The 17,479-nt window shown below is 45.7% G+C and overlaps 2 protein-coding genes across 3 annotated transcripts; one reads left to right on the plus strand and one right to left on the minus strand.

The window, feature by feature from the left end:
- Positions 1-5,292: 5,292 nt before the first annotated feature.
- On the minus strand, positions 5,293-13,389 carry PMM2 (phosphomannomutase 2). The gene is made up of 8 exons (XM_048495085.1): positions 13,235-13,389; positions 12,370-12,481; positions 10,413-10,489; positions 8,537-8,628; positions 7,514-7,613; positions 7,057-7,132; positions 6,318-6,433; positions 5,293-5,978 (listed from the first exon to the last, which is right to left on the minus strand). Exons 1-8 carry the CDS (start codon positions 13,316-13,318, stop codon positions 5,874-5,876), a joined length of 762 nt encoding a protein of 253 aa, XP_048351042.1. The 5' UTR covers positions 13,319-13,389; the 3' UTR covers positions 5,293-5,873.
- A 64-nt stretch (positions 13,390-13,453) lies between these two features.
- TMEM186 (transmembrane protein 186) lies at positions 13,454-15,645 on the plus strand. Of its 2 annotated transcripts, XM_048494426.1 has the most exons (3): positions 13,454-13,624; positions 14,545-14,658; positions 14,701-15,645. In XM_048494426.1, the coding sequence occupies exons 1-3, from the start codon at positions 13,622-13,624 to the stop codon at positions 15,250-15,252; spliced, it is 669 nt and encodes a 222-aa protein (XP_048350383.1). In that variant the 5' UTR covers positions 13,454-13,621; the 3' UTR covers positions 15,253-15,645. The 2 variants fall into 2 exon arrangements, with proteins under 2 accessions (XP_048350383.1, XP_048350382.1); XM_048494425.1 differs by having other exon boundaries at positions 14,545-15,645.
- The last annotated feature ends 1,834 nt before the right edge of the window (positions 15,646-17,479 follow it).

The raw sequence follows: 17,479 nt of genomic DNA on the forward strand, positions 1-17,479 counted from the left end.
GGAAAGGAAGCAATTTTAATATCTAAATCCTTTGAGCTGCTGCTAGCCAAATTCAGCAATATTGGCTCTAAGCTAGATGTATTGGAAAAAATACTTCTTTCCAAGGATTTTAAGTGCCCAACGTCTCGAGTGGACCAGAGTCTGAACCTACATCAATGTGGACAAGTGGCTGACCCAATGGACCTATTAACCTCAAGCCAAGACTGCCCCCCTATTGCCTGTGGATCAAAACAAAGCCAACTTGCCTTGGTGCTACAAAGGAATCAAATTGTAATATCAATAGGCAGGAACAAGCAGAACCTTAATAGATGGTCCAGCTTTCCAGTAATAAGAAATTCCCTGAGCCAACTACTAGATTGTACATCAAGGGAGACTCAACTAAGGTCTTACGAACTCTTACCTTACTGCACGGGTTACAGGAGACTCTTGTTAACTTTCAATACAGCAGAGTCCCCATCCTTACTCCTGAGTCGCAGACATTTTTATTTACAGAAGTTCGACATCAACATTACAAGAGTTTTTAATAACCTTAAAAAGTCCCCACTCATCAGCATGGTATCAACTGTGCAGAAGACCACCAACTTAAATCTTTATACACAGCCCAAAAAGGGTATTTACACAGACCTTACAAAAACTATGGAAGAATGGAGCCAACTTGAGTCACTGTCCAAAGATATGGCGACTTCCCATCAAATGATCTCTAAGGCACTCAACCTCATTGGCTCAGACAACTCCCTTGAGTCACGAAATAACTTCCCAGCTAATTCAACTGATATGCAACCCCTGCCAGCTCTTTTGGGCTACCCTCCAGCAGCTGACACTGAAACTCTTCACCAGGCCGCCGGATCTCCGCCTCTGCTAACCACCAATCAGACCGGGATTGAACTCCCAAAATCCCCAGGACCAATGAAGAACCTGATGGAGCTGGACATCGACCTAAGGTCCTCAAGGGTTCTTCAGATAGAATCTCATCCATTGAACTCTGGCAAATCCTGGGCTCAAGAACTGGCAGAACTAAACGAGCCCCCACCTTCCAGAATGCTAAGGCAGCCATGTAAGTCTCCCAACATATCTCCAACAACTCCTCTTATTGTTTTAGAATCTGCTACTACAGAGGGTGCTTCTCCAGCTCAAATTGACCCAGCAAGAAAGACGCATCAAGGCCCTTGTAACCCATTGCCCAGCGAACAAGCAGGTAACAGAGCAAGACTGGAAACATCAAAGAACATCTTAAACCAGTCCATGCTAATACGCTCTGCTGCCCCGGCTCTAAAATCTTTAGGTTACAACGAAGCAAACAAGGATGAAAACACTACAGCTCCTGACAACCAGACTTCAGGGTCAATAAACAACAGTTACCCCTCTGAACCTACAATACTCCACAACGATAAAGCAGCCAATGGCTGCATCATCTATGATGATAATGGGGACTGGGACAAACTGGAACAACTGAGCTGACTGCCCAAATCGTCCACTACTGTCAGCACAAGCCCAAATATTAGTATACTCTCTTGGAATATAGCTGGATGGAGATCTAAAAGGGAAGACTGCGATCTAATGGATTTTCTTGCTAACTTTGACTGTATTCTCTTACAAGAAACCTGGTCACAGGATTCTCCCAAGCTAAAAGGCTTCCACTCCTATCATTTACCAGGTTATAAATCCAATCCCAGAGGGCATTTTCAAGCTGGTCTTTGCTTTTTGATCAGAGATCAGCTATCCCCTAAAGTGAAACACCTTGACCCCATGTATCCCTCTTGCTCAGACTTTACTCATTGACATGTACCCTAAACCACTACTACTTACTAATGTATACCTACCTCCAACAACCACAGACCACGAACTCACTGATGACTGGAATCAATTTACGGAACGTATTTCCAACATAGGGATGGAATATCCTGACACCTTTTGCCTCATGTTGGGTGACTTTAAGCAGCCAGAATAAGCAAAGGAATCAACGATCCTCAAAAACTGCACGAGACCGACGGTCTTAACTGACTCGATCCAACTAACTTCAAGGATACAAAATCAAATAAAAGTGGTCATTTCCTAATCGATTTTTGTCTGTGTCAAAATAAATCAATACTTAATGGCTCCACCCACTTTCCTGACTCTGGCCAGTTTACCTTCTTCTCCATCAGGGGATGCAGCATAATAGATTATGGAATTTGCACACCTAACTTCATAGAACTCATCCACTCCTTCAAGATTGGAAAACGTACAGAAAGTGACCACTTACCCCTCTTGCTATCCCTGAAGAACTTGTGCTTCTACAATAAAGTTTCAACTATGGAAAACTCTCTAACCAAAAAAAGAGTTATACAGAAAAATCCACTGGTTGGGATGGCAAATACCTTATCATCCACCTTGGTCAATGATCACTTCACGAATTTGAAAGACCTGATTATTAACTCTGATCCAAGCCCACTTACCATGGAATGCTTCTCTGAGATACTTACCAGACTACATTCACTAGCAATGCCGACTCAATTCAATATGGCTCCTAAAACAAGCTGGTTCGATTACGACTGTATCCAGTCAAAAAGACTGCTGAGAGCGATATTTAAGACCGCGATACAATACCAGCGACTCGTTATCCCTAGTAACCCTATCTACAACGGAAAAAGGAACACCAAACTACTTACTACAAGCGTAAAAGAGACCAGTTTGCCAATGTACTCAATGGACAATATTATCTGATGCCCTAAAATCGAATAACACCAAACAATTCTGGGCAATGAGTGAACGGACCTTCCAAATCATTACTTGCTGCAAATGTAACCGAACCCCAATGGATCAACTATTTCCTCAGTTCCTCCTTCGTGATCCTGCATAGCACATCTGATATGGGGAGAAACTGGACGGGGACAACATTCACGTCATGGCCATCTCCTACACTAGAGGGACAGCATACATCATTTAATTCATCAATTAAAGAAAAATAAGGCCCCAGGTCCGGACCCGGGATCCCCATGCAGAGGTATTCTTTGGAACACACTGACTGGTGGGCCCCTAATTTAGTCAAGCTGTTCTCATTAATTGACCAGTATAGAATAATTCATGAAACTTGGCTCTCATCAATTATTGTGCCAATCCATAAGAAAGGACCAACGAATCAGACCAGAGAACTTCCAGGACCTATTAGCTTACTATCAACTTTAGGGAAACTCTATGCAAAGAAATATCTTGAGAGCAAACTAAAGACATGGCAAAATAAAACAGGATTATAGGTCCAGAACAGGGTGGATTTAGAGCCGGAAATCTACAATTGACCACTGTCTCACTCTCTCTTTTCTTGTGGACAAATATACCAACCAAGGACAAAAGAAGCTATACGTAGCATTTTTGGACCTGAGTAATGCCTTCGACAGTGTCTCTAGGACCCTTCTCTGGTCCAAACTAGACCAAATGGACATGGATCCTCATTTATTCATGCTAATTCGGAAATTGTACAGTGCAACCTCCTGCCAGGTAAAATTGAACCATTCAGGCTCACTCTCCAACAAAATACCTACCTCAAGAGGAGTCAAACAGGGGTGTGTGCTGGCCCCGCACCTATTTAACCTATATATAAATGACCTGCAAGACCATCTCAACACGGTAGAAGGACATCCACCGAAAGCAGGAGGCCATCCTATTCCATTGCTACTGTATGCCGACGATACTGCTATTCTATCGCAAACCAGAGTTGGCCTTATGAGATATTTAAAAGCATTCTTCAACTACTGTGATATAAACGAACTGAAGGTTAACTACGTAAAATCCAAAATAGTAGTTTTCTCAACTCGCTGGAAACAGATGACATGGAAAATCAATAACATCCATCTTAATCAGGTCAAATCTTTTAAATATTTAGGCCTAAATTTCCAATATAATTTCCAGTGGTCACTACAAAGATCTTGCTCCATAACTTCCGAAAAGGCTGCTATCAGGTATAGCCTAATTCTATTACGGGAAGGGTTTTCAATCCATCATTGCTGCCCTGAAGATTTTCCAAGCAAAGGTGATCCCAAAGACTCTTTACGGGATCCCCATATGGATCAATGCTTTCAACTCAGAAATTGATCTAATCCAAGCATCATTTCTGAGAAGAGTAATGGGAGTCCCCAATAGTATCACCTTCACTACTCTGTGTCTTGAATGTGGACTATCCACAGTCGAAACCCTAGCTTGGATTTTCACAATAAAATTCTGGCTCAAGATCCACTTTAGATCCAAGGATGACGACATTACCGTACACCTACTTAAAGATAATTACGTCTCCAAATGGTCCAAGGCAATTACCAACAAAATTAGGAGCATTGGAATAGATCTAACTGTCCTTCAAAACAGCAATGAGAACTTTATCTTCTGCCAAATCAAAGACAGACTGAAAGATCATGAACGCCAGGCTTTTTATTCATCCAAAATTCCAGTCTGTTCTCCTCGAGCTTTGGGCATCCTTCCCAAGTATGGAGCTTTAGCCAATTACCTAGCAGCTACTTTACCGGTTGCCCACCGTCGGGCATTTATGTTAGCCAGATTCAACAGTCTTCCTTCAGCCTCTACCAACGGAAGGTATCACCAAATTCCAAAACAACAAAGACACTGTCGTTGTGGCTCCATTGACTCTCTTACCCATGTCCTCCTAGAGTGTCAAATAAATGCAGATGCGCGTCTCAGATTAATTCACCCTTTACTAGTGATGCAGGAAAATTTCTAACCCTACTGTTGCTACACGCTTTCTTCTTGGAGATTACAATGCTCATACAACACGTATGGTAGCTCTATACCTGACAAACCATTTTAAAGTGCTAATTTATTCCCATTTTATTACTTTTACTGTATTTTTTAAATATATATATATATTATACCAGTACACTAAACCAAAGTGGTTTGTTATTATTTGGGTACAGAATCAAATTTTTAAATATAAAATATGATACATAAAACAAACGTAGAACTTCCTATAAAAGATAGATATCGTCTCCAATCTGTCTAATCTGCATGGTAGGATACCTATTGCTGTATCATTTTGCTTTTAACTTGCTAAACAGATCTATTTTTATTGCAATTTTATATTGGATTGTATTTTTGCATTGATGTGTAGGGGTATTTGTTGTTGTTTGCTCTGGCTGTTTCTTTTTAAAAAAAGGAATCTGAAGTGATTTGAGCCCCTTGGGGTCAACCGTCAGGTTATGTGATCTGTTTTCTTGCTGCTGAACTATACTTGAGACTGAAGAATGTGTCTGTGTAAATCTTGATCTATTTATGCCTATTAAAGGTTAATAAAGACATAAAGGAAAGGAAAGGATCTGGAGCCAATCCTGTCTCAAAACCAGGCTTGTGGGTTTTCCTAGTTTTGCCCAGATTGTTCCATTTGTGGCCCTGCACCCGAAGGTGGACCCTCTTGAGACTTCAAACAGAAGGCAGACTCCATTTTCTATGAACGCACACAGCCCGGCCTGATTCACAGTGCTGAAACTTCCAGTAAACCGACACCATGCGTGTCACAGGGTTGCCGCCAAAATGGCATCCCTGCGTAGACTTCTCCTCCCTGTTTTACGATTGCTCCCTTCCATGTTGTGATCTCACCAGCTTGTCAGTTTGCCCAGCCACCAGTGGTCAGAGATGTGAGCAGGGGCACATGGCGCAGTGATATCACAACACAAGATGAATACGGTGTCGGCAGGGGAAGGAAGAGAGGTTCTCAGTGTGAAGAGGCAGAGACAAGGCTGTGGACCTGTGGAAATAGAATGTGTCACCCGCCCCGAGTGGAGCTGAATAAAGCCAGCTTCTGGAATTCTTTTCAGCAAGCCATAAGCCCACTCTGGCTTTGAGGTGCACTGATACTGGCCGTGGGTGTCCCGCTCCCAAACAAATCCCTCGCTTTAGTTAAAGAACAGTTTCTCGCAGATCTGCCTCGTCTGCTCAGGAGATGTCACGCTGTGGCCAATGGTTCTGGGATCCGTGTAAATTTCAAAGTCGTTCCCCCCCTAAAAGGAAAGAGACATTTTTTAACAGAACCCAAAGGTGAACTGTGCACAGGAGGGGGAAAGAGGAGAAAATTATACTGCCTCCTGTTTCCCCTCTGCTGTTTCTGCTACTCTCCCATTCCTGTCCTGCCACAGAGGAATCCCTGTGAAGTGCACATCATTTTTCCTAGCAGAAAGCGCTCACGCTCAAATAATTGTCCCTGGGGGACCCACTGAACCCAAACTTTTGGCTCAGGCAAGTGTAGGTCCAACTGAAGCCTGCTGTATAAATATTACAAACAATTATATTACATGAAAATAGCATCAGGCATCGACCGGCCTGTACCCCTTCATACTCACGGGCATGGTTTTATCTCCCAAAAAGTAGATCTTTTTGAAACCGTCGTTGCCCACAATCCCCAAGCAATATCGTTTGTCCCAGCCATCTGGGAACACGTCAAAGCTGATCTGGCCGCCTGGAGGAGCAATTTAAAACAAAAACACATTAGAGCACAGTAAAAGACAATTTTCTTCTCTTTTCTTGCCCCTCAATTTCTCCTGAATTGGTTGGTTACTTGATATTGATATTTTAACAAGATACCTAATATTTGTTAGCCACCTGGAGGATTCTGTGAGCAGAATCACTAGCAAAACTGATCTTACTTTGCCCAGCTGTTGACGCTTGGGAATGTTCCCCACCCAATTTGAGTGGGCTGACTCCCATTTGGATTCAGTCACATTCCAGACTGACCACTCTTGGTAACCTCTCACCCTGTCTTTCTGTGGTCAAGACAGCTGCACCCAGTGCACGTGATAAAGTGAACTCTTGACTCAATTTGCCGTCTGACTAGCTGTTTTACTTCCTCGTCAGACTAAGGTGACTATAAGGGCAAAGTCCTTACAAAAATGGCTCCAAAACCTCTCTCTCTCTGGGGTTCACAGAAAACTGACATTAGAACCCCTAAAGGGTGGATTTCACGGACCACATCAGAAATAATCCAAAAAACTCCTCACACAGATTAGCCCGTTCTTGTGATTTTGCGAACAGGGAACCATCTCTCCACCCCCTTGTTCCATGAGCTTGTTCTTCCAAAGTTACCTATCGAGAACGTGAGGCCTTTCCCTGCAAAGTCTCTCTGCAGATCAGCGACAAACTTCTCTCTTATGTGCTCCCGCTGTTAAGAAACAAAACAAAATGTGTACACCCCCAATTCAGGGATTATTATGGATTGTGCCAAGTGTTCCCCTTATCCCAGTGACTCTCCAGCCCCTTTCTACCATTCTGATTTCTGCCAAGAACCATGCTGCATGACAGAGGAATACGTTCACTTTGCAAAGGATTCTGGGACATGTTCTAAGGCACATACCCCATCTCTGCCCTCTGAGGACTAGGGGCAGACCCCACAGCATGCTCTTGGCTGGGCAAGAGAAGCTGTGGAGCCCCAGCACTGCTGCATTGAACATTCGTGACCTCTCTTTGTATTTGAAAAAGAAGATTCCACACCCCACCCAAAACGCATGCCCAAGTGGCAACCTCTTTTCAAAAGTTCACTGACCTTATCGAGTTCATTAAACTCGATCCGTTCCTCCTGGCTGCAGTTCCTGCCCACGGGAGACACGTTCAACATCCCGTTGCGGAATTCGATGAAAGTGCCCCTAGAAGACAACAGTCCAATATTAGCACCCTCAGTGGATGCCAGTGGACAAAGGTGGGGGGGAGTGCATGTCAGTGGGGTGGGAGCTGACAGAGCGGCATCAGAGACCCAAATGCATACACAACCTGTGAGATGCGGTAGACTGGGACACAGTTAAATCCCTCACAGGGTGGCCTGGGGCCACCTGCTCTCCGCCTAACCTACCTCACTGGATTGTTGTGAGCATAAATGGGAGCCCAAGCTGAGGTCAGAGAAAGGCAGGAGAAACATGAAGCTGAGACAGAAAGCTCAAGGCTTAGACACAGAAGCAAAGGAGGGAACTGAGCACAGGAAGCGGAGAAGGAAAGAGATTGCAAGGAGGCAGCTGCCCCGAAGGGTGTTTTCTTTGTAAACGTTTGTCTGTTAAGACACGTTTTTCAAAGCTAATCACACCGGACGATGATGGGGAAAAAAATCCTTAAAAATAACCCACAATGCTAAAACTGAAACTTGCTCATTTCTAAAACTTACAGCTGTCTTCTTTTTAATAATCCCCCCCCCTTCCCTGGCAAATATCTGGACCCCAGGCGATGCTCCAAATTTGGCCCTTCTCTCCTAGTTGAGGAGTTCTCAGTTCATTAACTACGTCTCTGCTCCAAGCATGTCTCACACCTTGCCTAGTTGCAAAGAATGACATGACAGGAACAGCAGAGGCAGGAAGGCAAGAATTTTTGGCCTGAATTGCTACAAAGCGCAGGCACGGATTTTTGAACGCACACTCCGTCCCCGCAAAACAACCCCCCTGCAAGCAGAAAAGTAGGATATCAGGAAGAAAGGATTTGCACGAGAAGTCGGGATGTGCTGCTTGTTATTACAGGCAAGGAGCCACCAAATTCACTGCCACTGTGGACGGTGAAAGGCTAGAGAGGAAGCTGACAGACGCACCGTTTCCTGGGCAGCTTGATCTTCGCTATGTAGCTCAGGCAGTAATTAATTAGTTGCTGCAGTAGCTCTTCCCCCAAGTGTCTTTGGATGCTCTGCAGAGAATAGGGGTGGGTGGGAAGGGATATCAAAACAGGACCAGCAAAGAAGGATTGCGGAGGAAAACGGAGACAGGAAGCCAAAGGTCACAACTGCAAATGTGCTTTTTTTCTCTCTTGAATATTTACTTATTGAGCAAATGCTGCCTCTCCAGTCTGGCTTCCTTAAACCAACACCAACCAAGCGGTTAATACAAAGGAAGGCACTGAGCAAACAACCCATGCACGCAAGAAATATAACAAACCGAGCCAGTGAACACAGGCCGTTAACAAATGAACAATAAAACCAAGCTAGGACACCAAGCAAGCTCAGCAGCCTAACATGAGATTGACTCAACAGTCCTCAAGCTTGGAACAGATGAGCAAACAGGTTTTTTTTTAAGATGGATGCCCTGTGTTGAAAGGCCAGGTAAATAGCGATGTTTTGGCCTAGGGACCAGAGGAAAGGGAGGCAGGCCTCAGGTGAGCCTCAAGAGGAAGGACATTCCAAAGGCAACACTGCCCAAAATGCCCTGCTTCTGGTTACTACCTGCCGTACCTCTGCAGGTATGGGCACAGAGAAGAGAATCTTAGCCCACAGGCCAGGCTACATGTACAGGAGCATTCCTTCAAACAGCCTGACCCCAGCTGATTAGGGATATAAACATCAGACCCAGCTCTCTGAATTGTCCTCTTAATCAGCCCTGCCTCAAAGGAGTGGACGGCACTGTTCTTTACTCGCTCTGCCTCCATTTTGTTTTCAACGACAACCCTACAAGGTAGGTCGTGCTGCCAGAGTCCACGGTCCACGGTTACCCAGCCAGCTTCCTTGCTGAGTGGGGAGTTGAACCCAGATGTAATTCCACATTGTTGGCTGTTAGCCAGAGCAGCAGAATATGACAGGAGTCCAGTGGCACCCTGAAGGCTAACTGCATTTATTCCAGCTTTTCAGAGTCATTTAGTCAGATGGGGGTTCGGTAATTAAGCAGGATGTGTTTATACTCACAGCAGCAGACAACAGAATGTCTAATGAATGCACACCTCTGTACATCCAATGCAGTGAGTTCTGATTTACACCCACTGGCACAGGAGTACATTTTGCCCGAAAGCACCACACCAACCACTATATCACACTGGCTCTCACCAAAGGCCCTGAGATTAGGTTCCCGCAGTGACTTAAGTTTTTGACATGCTCGAGTCCCCCAGGTAAAGGTTTTTGCCGTTTTCCTGCAATGAATGTTTCATTTGAACATGCCCCCACACGAACAAAATGTGCTATTTATCACACTGGGAAGTCTCGCTGTATCTCTTCTCACGAAAGAGCACACCCAAACAGAATTCCCCACAGGATGTCTGTTTCCCAGGGAAAAAAAACATATCGGAAAACTGACCAGCGCCCTCAACGGAGTGCATTCCGATTTAGCATGTCTATTTTGTCTTGTGTTTATTAAGGACATTCTAAAATGTACCCTGTGTTATTATGTCCCAAATGCCAAAAATATTTGAACCGAAATGAATGGGTACAGTGTGGTTTCAATGTTATATTCAAAGAAATTCAATTATTCTGATCAGAATCACACCTCTACAATTTTACAGGTAAAAGGCAAATCTTCTGGATAGGCTGAAATACATGTGTACTGTTATGCTATAATTTCACCTCTCGTTTAAATAAATGGCAGACCCCAAGTTGGGTTGGATGGGGAGGTAGGGTATGAGATGCGAAATAAACTATCAGGTGACGTCTGAAACAAGCCTTCTCAAACAACGGGCTGTACGAGGGGGTTGTTTTCTCATAGACTCACCTGTTTCTTCAGCAGTTTTCCATCTTTGTAGGCCACCAAACCGTTTTCAGGGAAGACATAGTCAAATTTTTCCAGCACTAGGAGAAGACATTGGGCAGTGAGCAACGACACAGTTTTCTTTATGACAGGATCTTCAGGTATCTAAGCATCCCCAACAGACAGCCACTGGTGATTACAATGGGAGAGGGATTAAATTGTGGGAAGCCTTGCCAGCCAACTCAGAGAAGCACGGATGGCTTTGAGAAGGAATTACAAGATTAATGGAGGACAGGTCATAGAATCATAGAGTTGGAAGAGACCACAAGGGCCGTCAAGTCACGCAGGAACACACAATCAAAGCACTCCTGGCATTCGTTCATCCAGCCTCTGTTTAAAAACCTCCAAAGCAGGAGACTCCACCACTTTCTGACGCAGTGAATTCCACTGTCCAACAGCCCTGACAGTCTGAAAGTTCTTCCTAATGTTTAGGTGGAATCTCTTTTCCTGTACCTTGAATCCATGACAATCAATGTGTACAAGCCAAGGTGATTTATATACAGAGGCAGTTAACGTCTGAATACCAGTGCGAGGAAATAACAGCAGGGGAATCCTCTATGTCCTGTGGGGGACCCCTGTGCAGAACAGGATGCTGAACTAGATGGGCCACTGGGCTGACCTAGCAGGGCACATCTGACATTATTACCATTGTTACAGGGATATAGCTACACCGGAAAGGCATATGGGATCTGTAATGACCCAGGAGAAGCCTGAGTTTAAATCCAATTTGACCAGGAAGCTCTCTCATTACGGCCTACCTTATAGGGGTGTCATGCAAACAAATGTGGTTCGGGGAACCCAAGTTCCTTGGCAGGATAAAAATGAAGATAGATCTACTACTTGAAAAAAACCCTTCAATTAAAACTCAAATTAGGAAGGAAGGAAGGAAGGAAGGAAGGAAGGAAGGAAGGAAGGAAGGAAGGAAGGAAGGAAGGAAGGAAGGAAGGAAGGAAGGAAGGAAGGAAGGAAGGAAGGAAGGAAGGAAGGAAGGAAGGAAGGAAGGAAGAGGGAAGGAAGGAAGGAAGGAAGGAAGGAAGGAAGGAAGGAAGGAAGGAAGGAAGGAAGGAAGGAAGGAAGGAAGGAAGGAAGGAAGGAAGGAAGGAAGGAAGGAAGGAAGGAAGGAAGAGCAAGTCAAGACCTCCAAGATGTGGAGTTTTAAAACAGTTTTTTCAACGGAGTGGATCCATGAGCAGGCAGAGCAGTGAACCTCTTTCACAGACAACCGAAGGGTTCAACAATCAGGATGAATTAAATTAAACTAAATATTCTGAGACCACAAACAACACACGTTCTTAGGTTTTCTAAAACCATCCGCTCTCACTCGCACAAAGGTTGTCCCTTTTATGGATAAACACAGCACCTCAGATCAATCTAACAGCAGCTTTCAGAAGTCTCAAGCAAGAGTAGTAGTAGTCAATGAGCAAATACGGCAAAAGTACATTTATGGTGTCAGAAAAGCTTAGCTTAGATCAGCCCAAAATCAATTGGCTATAATATCCTGTTGGATAACCAGGGTAGCCCAGGGGTAAGGTGTGCAAGCCCCAGCATTATGGCCAGCATGTACAATTTAGAGGTTCACTGCAACTGGCCATGGAGGTTCCACAGAACAGTCACAGCCACTCACCCCAAACCTAATCAAAGTCTTCCAGGAACAAGATTGTTGGATCCACGACAAACTGCGGCTTCAAACAGCAGCTAAAGGCCCTTGATGAGCAGTTGGAAATGGCCGCTATAGCCAGACGGGTAATTCTCAGCGAGCTCGCTCTTGGGAGCACAAATAACATTTGAGGGATTTAATCCAACATGCACAAAGTGAACAAACCAGGATTTCTACAACAGCAGCCCTACCGATAATGGAAGAAACCCATTTTCGAATTTCCTCATCAGCATTTAGCTTATCGGGGTTGAAGTCTGACTTTACCGTCTTCGCCCAGCTGCTCCTGGATTTTTTCAAAGTCGGAGCCACCAACGACACCCACTTTCACTTTCTTCCGCAAAGCCTGAAGAAAATCGGCCATTTCCGGAGTGATTTTCTAGTCGCAGAGGAGAAGAAACAAAATAAATCACTGTGTGCCAACTCATGGGCATCTGTCCAATAAATGTATTTCTATCTCACCCTGTTTGTAAAGACCCATGCTGCGTCAAGGGGCATGTGCAGAACGCTTTTCCTTCGCTTGCTCATTCCCAAATGAGAACAGTAGGTGTTGGATGGCTGACAGTGTGTTCTTGCATAAATATATTTACTTATCATTTTTAAATAATGAATTATATGTTGACTCAAAAGGAAGAGCAAGTTTGAGAGATCGCTTTTATAAGGATTGGAGACTACTGCAATGCTGATTGTAGTTTATTGTTGCAAACCACCTGGAGACCTTTTTGCAAGGAGAGTGGTTTATAAATTGAATTACTATTAATAGCCATCATAATAATACAGACAGATAGTACAAGAAACTTCAATTAATATTATTAATAATAATGCAGATAGTACAAGAAAGTTGAATTAATATTAATAGTCATAATAATAATAATGTAATGTAGTCAGATAATACAAGAAACGTTATTTATATTAATAGCAAAATTGATAATAACGCAGTCGGACAGTGCAAGAAACTCAACTCGCAATGCAAGAAGATGACAGACACCAGAGGGGGAAATGCAAGTGACACGCCGCAATGCAAAAAGAGGCTTACAAAAGCAACGCATGACAGCTGTCAATCGCGCCTTTCTTGCCAAAGTTCATACAGAAAGGACTCTACACATGCTCAGGGGCCCGACGGCGCTCTCACCTGGCGGGGCGCGGTGAGGGTGCCGTCCACGTCGAAGAGGCACAGCTCGCACCCGCCGTCCAAGCCATCCTCGGCGCCCGCCATGCCGACAGCGCCAGGCGATGAGTTGGCCCGGTCCGGCTTCCTTCCTCAACCACGACTCCCGGCATGCCACGCACGGCGAAGTCCGGGTCTTCCGGAGCTCTGCGCATGCGTAAAGGCGACTAGACGCGGAGGGGACGACGTGGGGACTACAACTCCCAGCATGCAGCGCAAGGCCGCTCGCAGTTCTGTCCGCTGCGGACGGCCGGACGACGGCCGAGAGGGGACTAAAAGCCGCGGAGAGGAGATCACTGAGGGGATTTGCAAGTTTGGCGTTTTCTTGCATCGATAAATATAAACTTGCAAATGGTGAGTTTAGATCTATGGATGCAGATCCACGTGAGCAACTACAGAGGCAGCGGCTCACGTTATATCTGCACAATAACATGACTTAAATACCTTACAAAATAATAATATAAAATAGACAATTCAATAAACAATACGCAGCGGGATCTGAAAGCTTAACCGAGGGTGAAACACCTGACTGTTCCCCTCTCCTCTCCCTATTTAATAAAAGGGGAGGGAAGGTGGGTAGATAGATACTCATATTTCCATGGAGAGCTCTGTGCACTTAAACACAATTTATGCTCACACTTGTGTGCAGATCAATGGGTTTGCATACCAGTTTTGTGGCTCTGTTTGTGTATGCAGAGCATATATGCAGATCGTGTATATGTTGGACTCCACCTGCTCTCCACCCTTAGGGGATATGGCAGATATGCCCCCAGGGTGGGCTGTATTGATAGATTTGCGCACACCGAGCAAAAACAAATACACCTGCTTGCAGAAATCAAGATACGGAAATGGATCTGCACAGAGATCTTTTCAATCCCATGCATGCATTCTTCGTTTTTCTGTCCCACCCTTTCTCCATGAAAGGTGGATTATCGAATGAAAGAAGATAGCGATGCGGATATTTGGCCCCATCACCCTTTTATCTTCACAACAACCTTCTGAGGTTGGCTAAGGCGTTAAGCAGCAGCCTGTGATTCGGTGGGGAGGGCATGCTTCTGGGCCTCTGTGCTCCTACTCTAGTACTCTAAACTTCTACCCTGCTGCTATGGAGAATGGCCTGTCACTGTTTTCTGAGCCTGTCCCCATCCAGGCAAGGGATTTGCATCCCAAATGTGAAGCCCACCCCTTGCATTCTCAGGGGAGTCTCACCACATGCATTTCTGCTTTGCCCGCCATCCCAAACGATTCTGCATCTGACAAATGCTTTATTTCAGGCTGGAATGCTGTCCTCTTGCGGTCACCTGTGCCTCGTCTCCTCCTGGGCAAGGAGTCTTCAAAAGGCAACATCGCTAGGACGGTGGGAACGGACCTCGCCCCATTCCTTTAGAATGCGTACGGCGCTTTTGCCGTGCGGCTGGCAAAGCCACGCGATCCAAGCGGTCCTGCCCAGATGGTTGGGCGTTTCGGCGCCTTCTCAGCAGGCCCGGGAGCAAAACCCAGCTGAGAACCTGAAAGACTTCAAACCGATTTACAGGTTTCCTGGGATCAGGTACTGCCGAGCCGTGTCGAGGCTGAAGCTGCTGCAGACAGGCCTGACAGCTCTGATTCTGCCGCCGGTCTGGTTTCTCTGCTGGCACGGCCAAGTGACCCAAACTGAGTGCCTTTACAGCACAGGGGTCGCATGCTTTGCTGGCATCATGCTGTACGCCATGAGCCATTACTTCCGGCGGATCATCGGCATGATGTACCTGAACGGAGACGGCACGGTGCTGCGAGTGGCGCATTTGACATTCTGGGGAAGGAGGAACGATATCTACTGCCCGGTCGAGACCGTAATGACCTTGGATGACATCGGTGACAACTGGAACGAACTTCTGCTCCGGTTCAAGCAGTACAACAGGGACGGGTGTTTATACTTCACTCTCCGCTTTGGACAAGTGGTGGACCAAGAAGGATTTGTAAAAGTGTTTGGCAGAGTGTAGCCACTTGCCCCGTGGATGTGTTCGCTAGTTTTTCACAGTCAACACTTCAGCCTGCCATTCTGGGAGCAGCCGGTTGACCCTAAAGGGGCCTTAGACATCACTCCAAACACGTGTTCCAGGTGCTTGACATTTTGATGATCCTGGAATTTTTAGCAGGTTTCAAACCTGGCAGATGTATTAAGTCAATGGGAGACCATAATACGTCACTGTGTGCTTGGCTTCAAAGGGTGTTCTGTTGACTTCAAGGTGTTCTGTTGACTTCAAGGGGATACTTATGGCTGCTTTAGCTTGGGGGCCTTCTGAGCTGTCAGACGGTAGAATTTACCGTTCCCCCTAGCTACTTGTCACGCTGGAGAACTGTGGGGCTGTCACATTAAAAATCAAAATGCCCAATCCTTTTGAAACTGGTTGTATTTTTTTATTTGGGTCTGTGTAGGAGACTAACCGATACTAAATGCAAGACCTGGGGCAGGAATGTGTGGAGGGAGAGAAAGGTAGCGTGCTGGCCAATGTTTGAATTGTGGCTAAACACAGGGCTTGAAAAAGGGCACTGCTAACAGACTGCAGGTTTTAATGCATTCCGTGCAAGTATGCGCATCTAGCGAATGCCACATGCATGGGGGTTAAGAAACCGCAGAAAGGATTTATGTGGATAGTCCAAACATTAAAAATAGGTTTTTGCCTTATTAAAATATCTCTTTGCTTTTTCTGTAACCCTGCCGTTCTCTCTGGGGGAGGCCAGTCTACAAATCCAATAAACCAACCCAACCAATGCAGTGTATTGTTGAAGGCTTTCACGGCCAGATTCAACTGGTTGTGGTGGGTTTTGCATTCACCAATACTGCTGCTGCTGCAGGGAATGCAAATGTGAATCACCTCACCTTTGCATGGCAAGTTCCACCCAAACACTTACTGATTGGTTCCCCATGCTGGGACATGGACAATATATTCCCCATTAAACATTCCCTTTTCTCTGGACACAGTGTGTTGCAGACTTTTCTCTGTGATACACCTTTGAAGATGGCAGCCACAGATGCAGGCGAAACGTTAGGAACAAGATCCACCAGACCACGGCCACACAGCCCAGAAAACCCACCACAACCAATCAATGCAGCTTACCTCATTCTCTTTCGTCTTATCTGCAACCCCTTGAGGCTGCGTTAGGCCAGCGGTTGCCACTGGCCCAGGGATTTTGGACACTGTACCAAGGCTGGAGAAGAATCAAGCCGTGCACAGAGGGCAATCTATATATATAAAAAGCAAACCGTGAGTTTGTTCCTTATGGTCTAGCACAGGAACTCCTGGGCCAATTCGTCTGAAAATTCCCAGCCACTGCAGTCAGCCAGGCGCGAGTGTTTTTAGATGTTCACATACCTGAAATTTCACACATGGCCCAGTTAAAATGCCTTTTTCCTGGCGCTCCATGGTGAAGGACATGCAGCTGCCTGTGTGTAACTGTCACCCTTAAAATGTTTGTGCCCTTAGAATATTCGCTCAGTTGGCCAGATATGAGCAGTGAAAACAGTACATAGGCAGTACCTTGAGTGGAAGTGAAACACATACACATGTTGCCGTGTGAGATGTCAGATGCCGTGTGAGGTTCCCCCCCTCACATGCAGATACCTTTCACTCTCCGTGCCTCACCCACTACTACCACACAACACACCTACTCTCATACACATTCAGCTCATCCTCACACTCCTCACTCTGCCCTCCCTCACATCCAACCACCACTTAACTACTTCCTTGCCCATAATCCACACCCATATTGAACAAGCTTGAATGGAAAAGTCAGCTGGAGGAAGAGAGAGGGAAGGGATGGAGGGGGAGGCATGCAAGGGAAGAGAATTGAGAGAGGGGAGAGAGTGAGGGGTGGCATGCAAGGGAGGCGAGGGAGGGGGCCCAGCATCTGGATATGACCCACCCACCCTAGTGGATGGAAAGGAGAGGGAGGGGGAGGGGTGGCATGCAAGGGAAGAGAAGTGAGGGAGAGAGTGAGGGGTGGCATGCAAGGGACGGGGGGAAGGGACCAGCCAGCCTAGGTTCCCTGGATACTGCGGTTACAGTTCAGAAAACCAGGCACGCGTTACTCAGGAGTAAGCTCGGTAAAGCAACCGTGACATACTTTGAATGGCTGCGTCCCGCCCCTCAGAGGGTTTACTCAGAAGCGACACCCATTGCCACCAACCAAACTTACTCCTAGGTAAAGGATTGTGACCAGCCAGCC

This window comes from Sphaerodactylus townsendi, linkage group LG04 (assembly GCF_021028975.2).
Source record: "Sphaerodactylus townsendi isolate TG3544 linkage group LG04, MPM_Stown_v2.3, whole genome shotgun sequence".
Classification (NCBI taxonomy): domain Eukaryota; kingdom Metazoa; phylum Chordata; class Lepidosauria; order Squamata; family Sphaerodactylidae; genus Sphaerodactylus; species Sphaerodactylus townsendi.

Coding starts and splice junctions, on each gene's coding strand:
- PMM2 (XM_048495085.1), bottom strand. CDS start 13,318: ATGGCGGGCGCCGAGGATGGCTTGGACGGCGGGTGCGAGCTGTGCCTC. Junction 7,133..7,513: donor AGTTTAATGAACTCGATAAG/GTCAGTGAACTT, acceptor GTTTCTTAACAG/CGGGAGCACATAAGAGAGAA. Junction 5,979..6,317: donor TGGGAGATAAAACCATGCCC/GTGAGTATGAAG, acceptor CTTTCCTTTTAG/GGGGGGAACGACTTTGAAAT.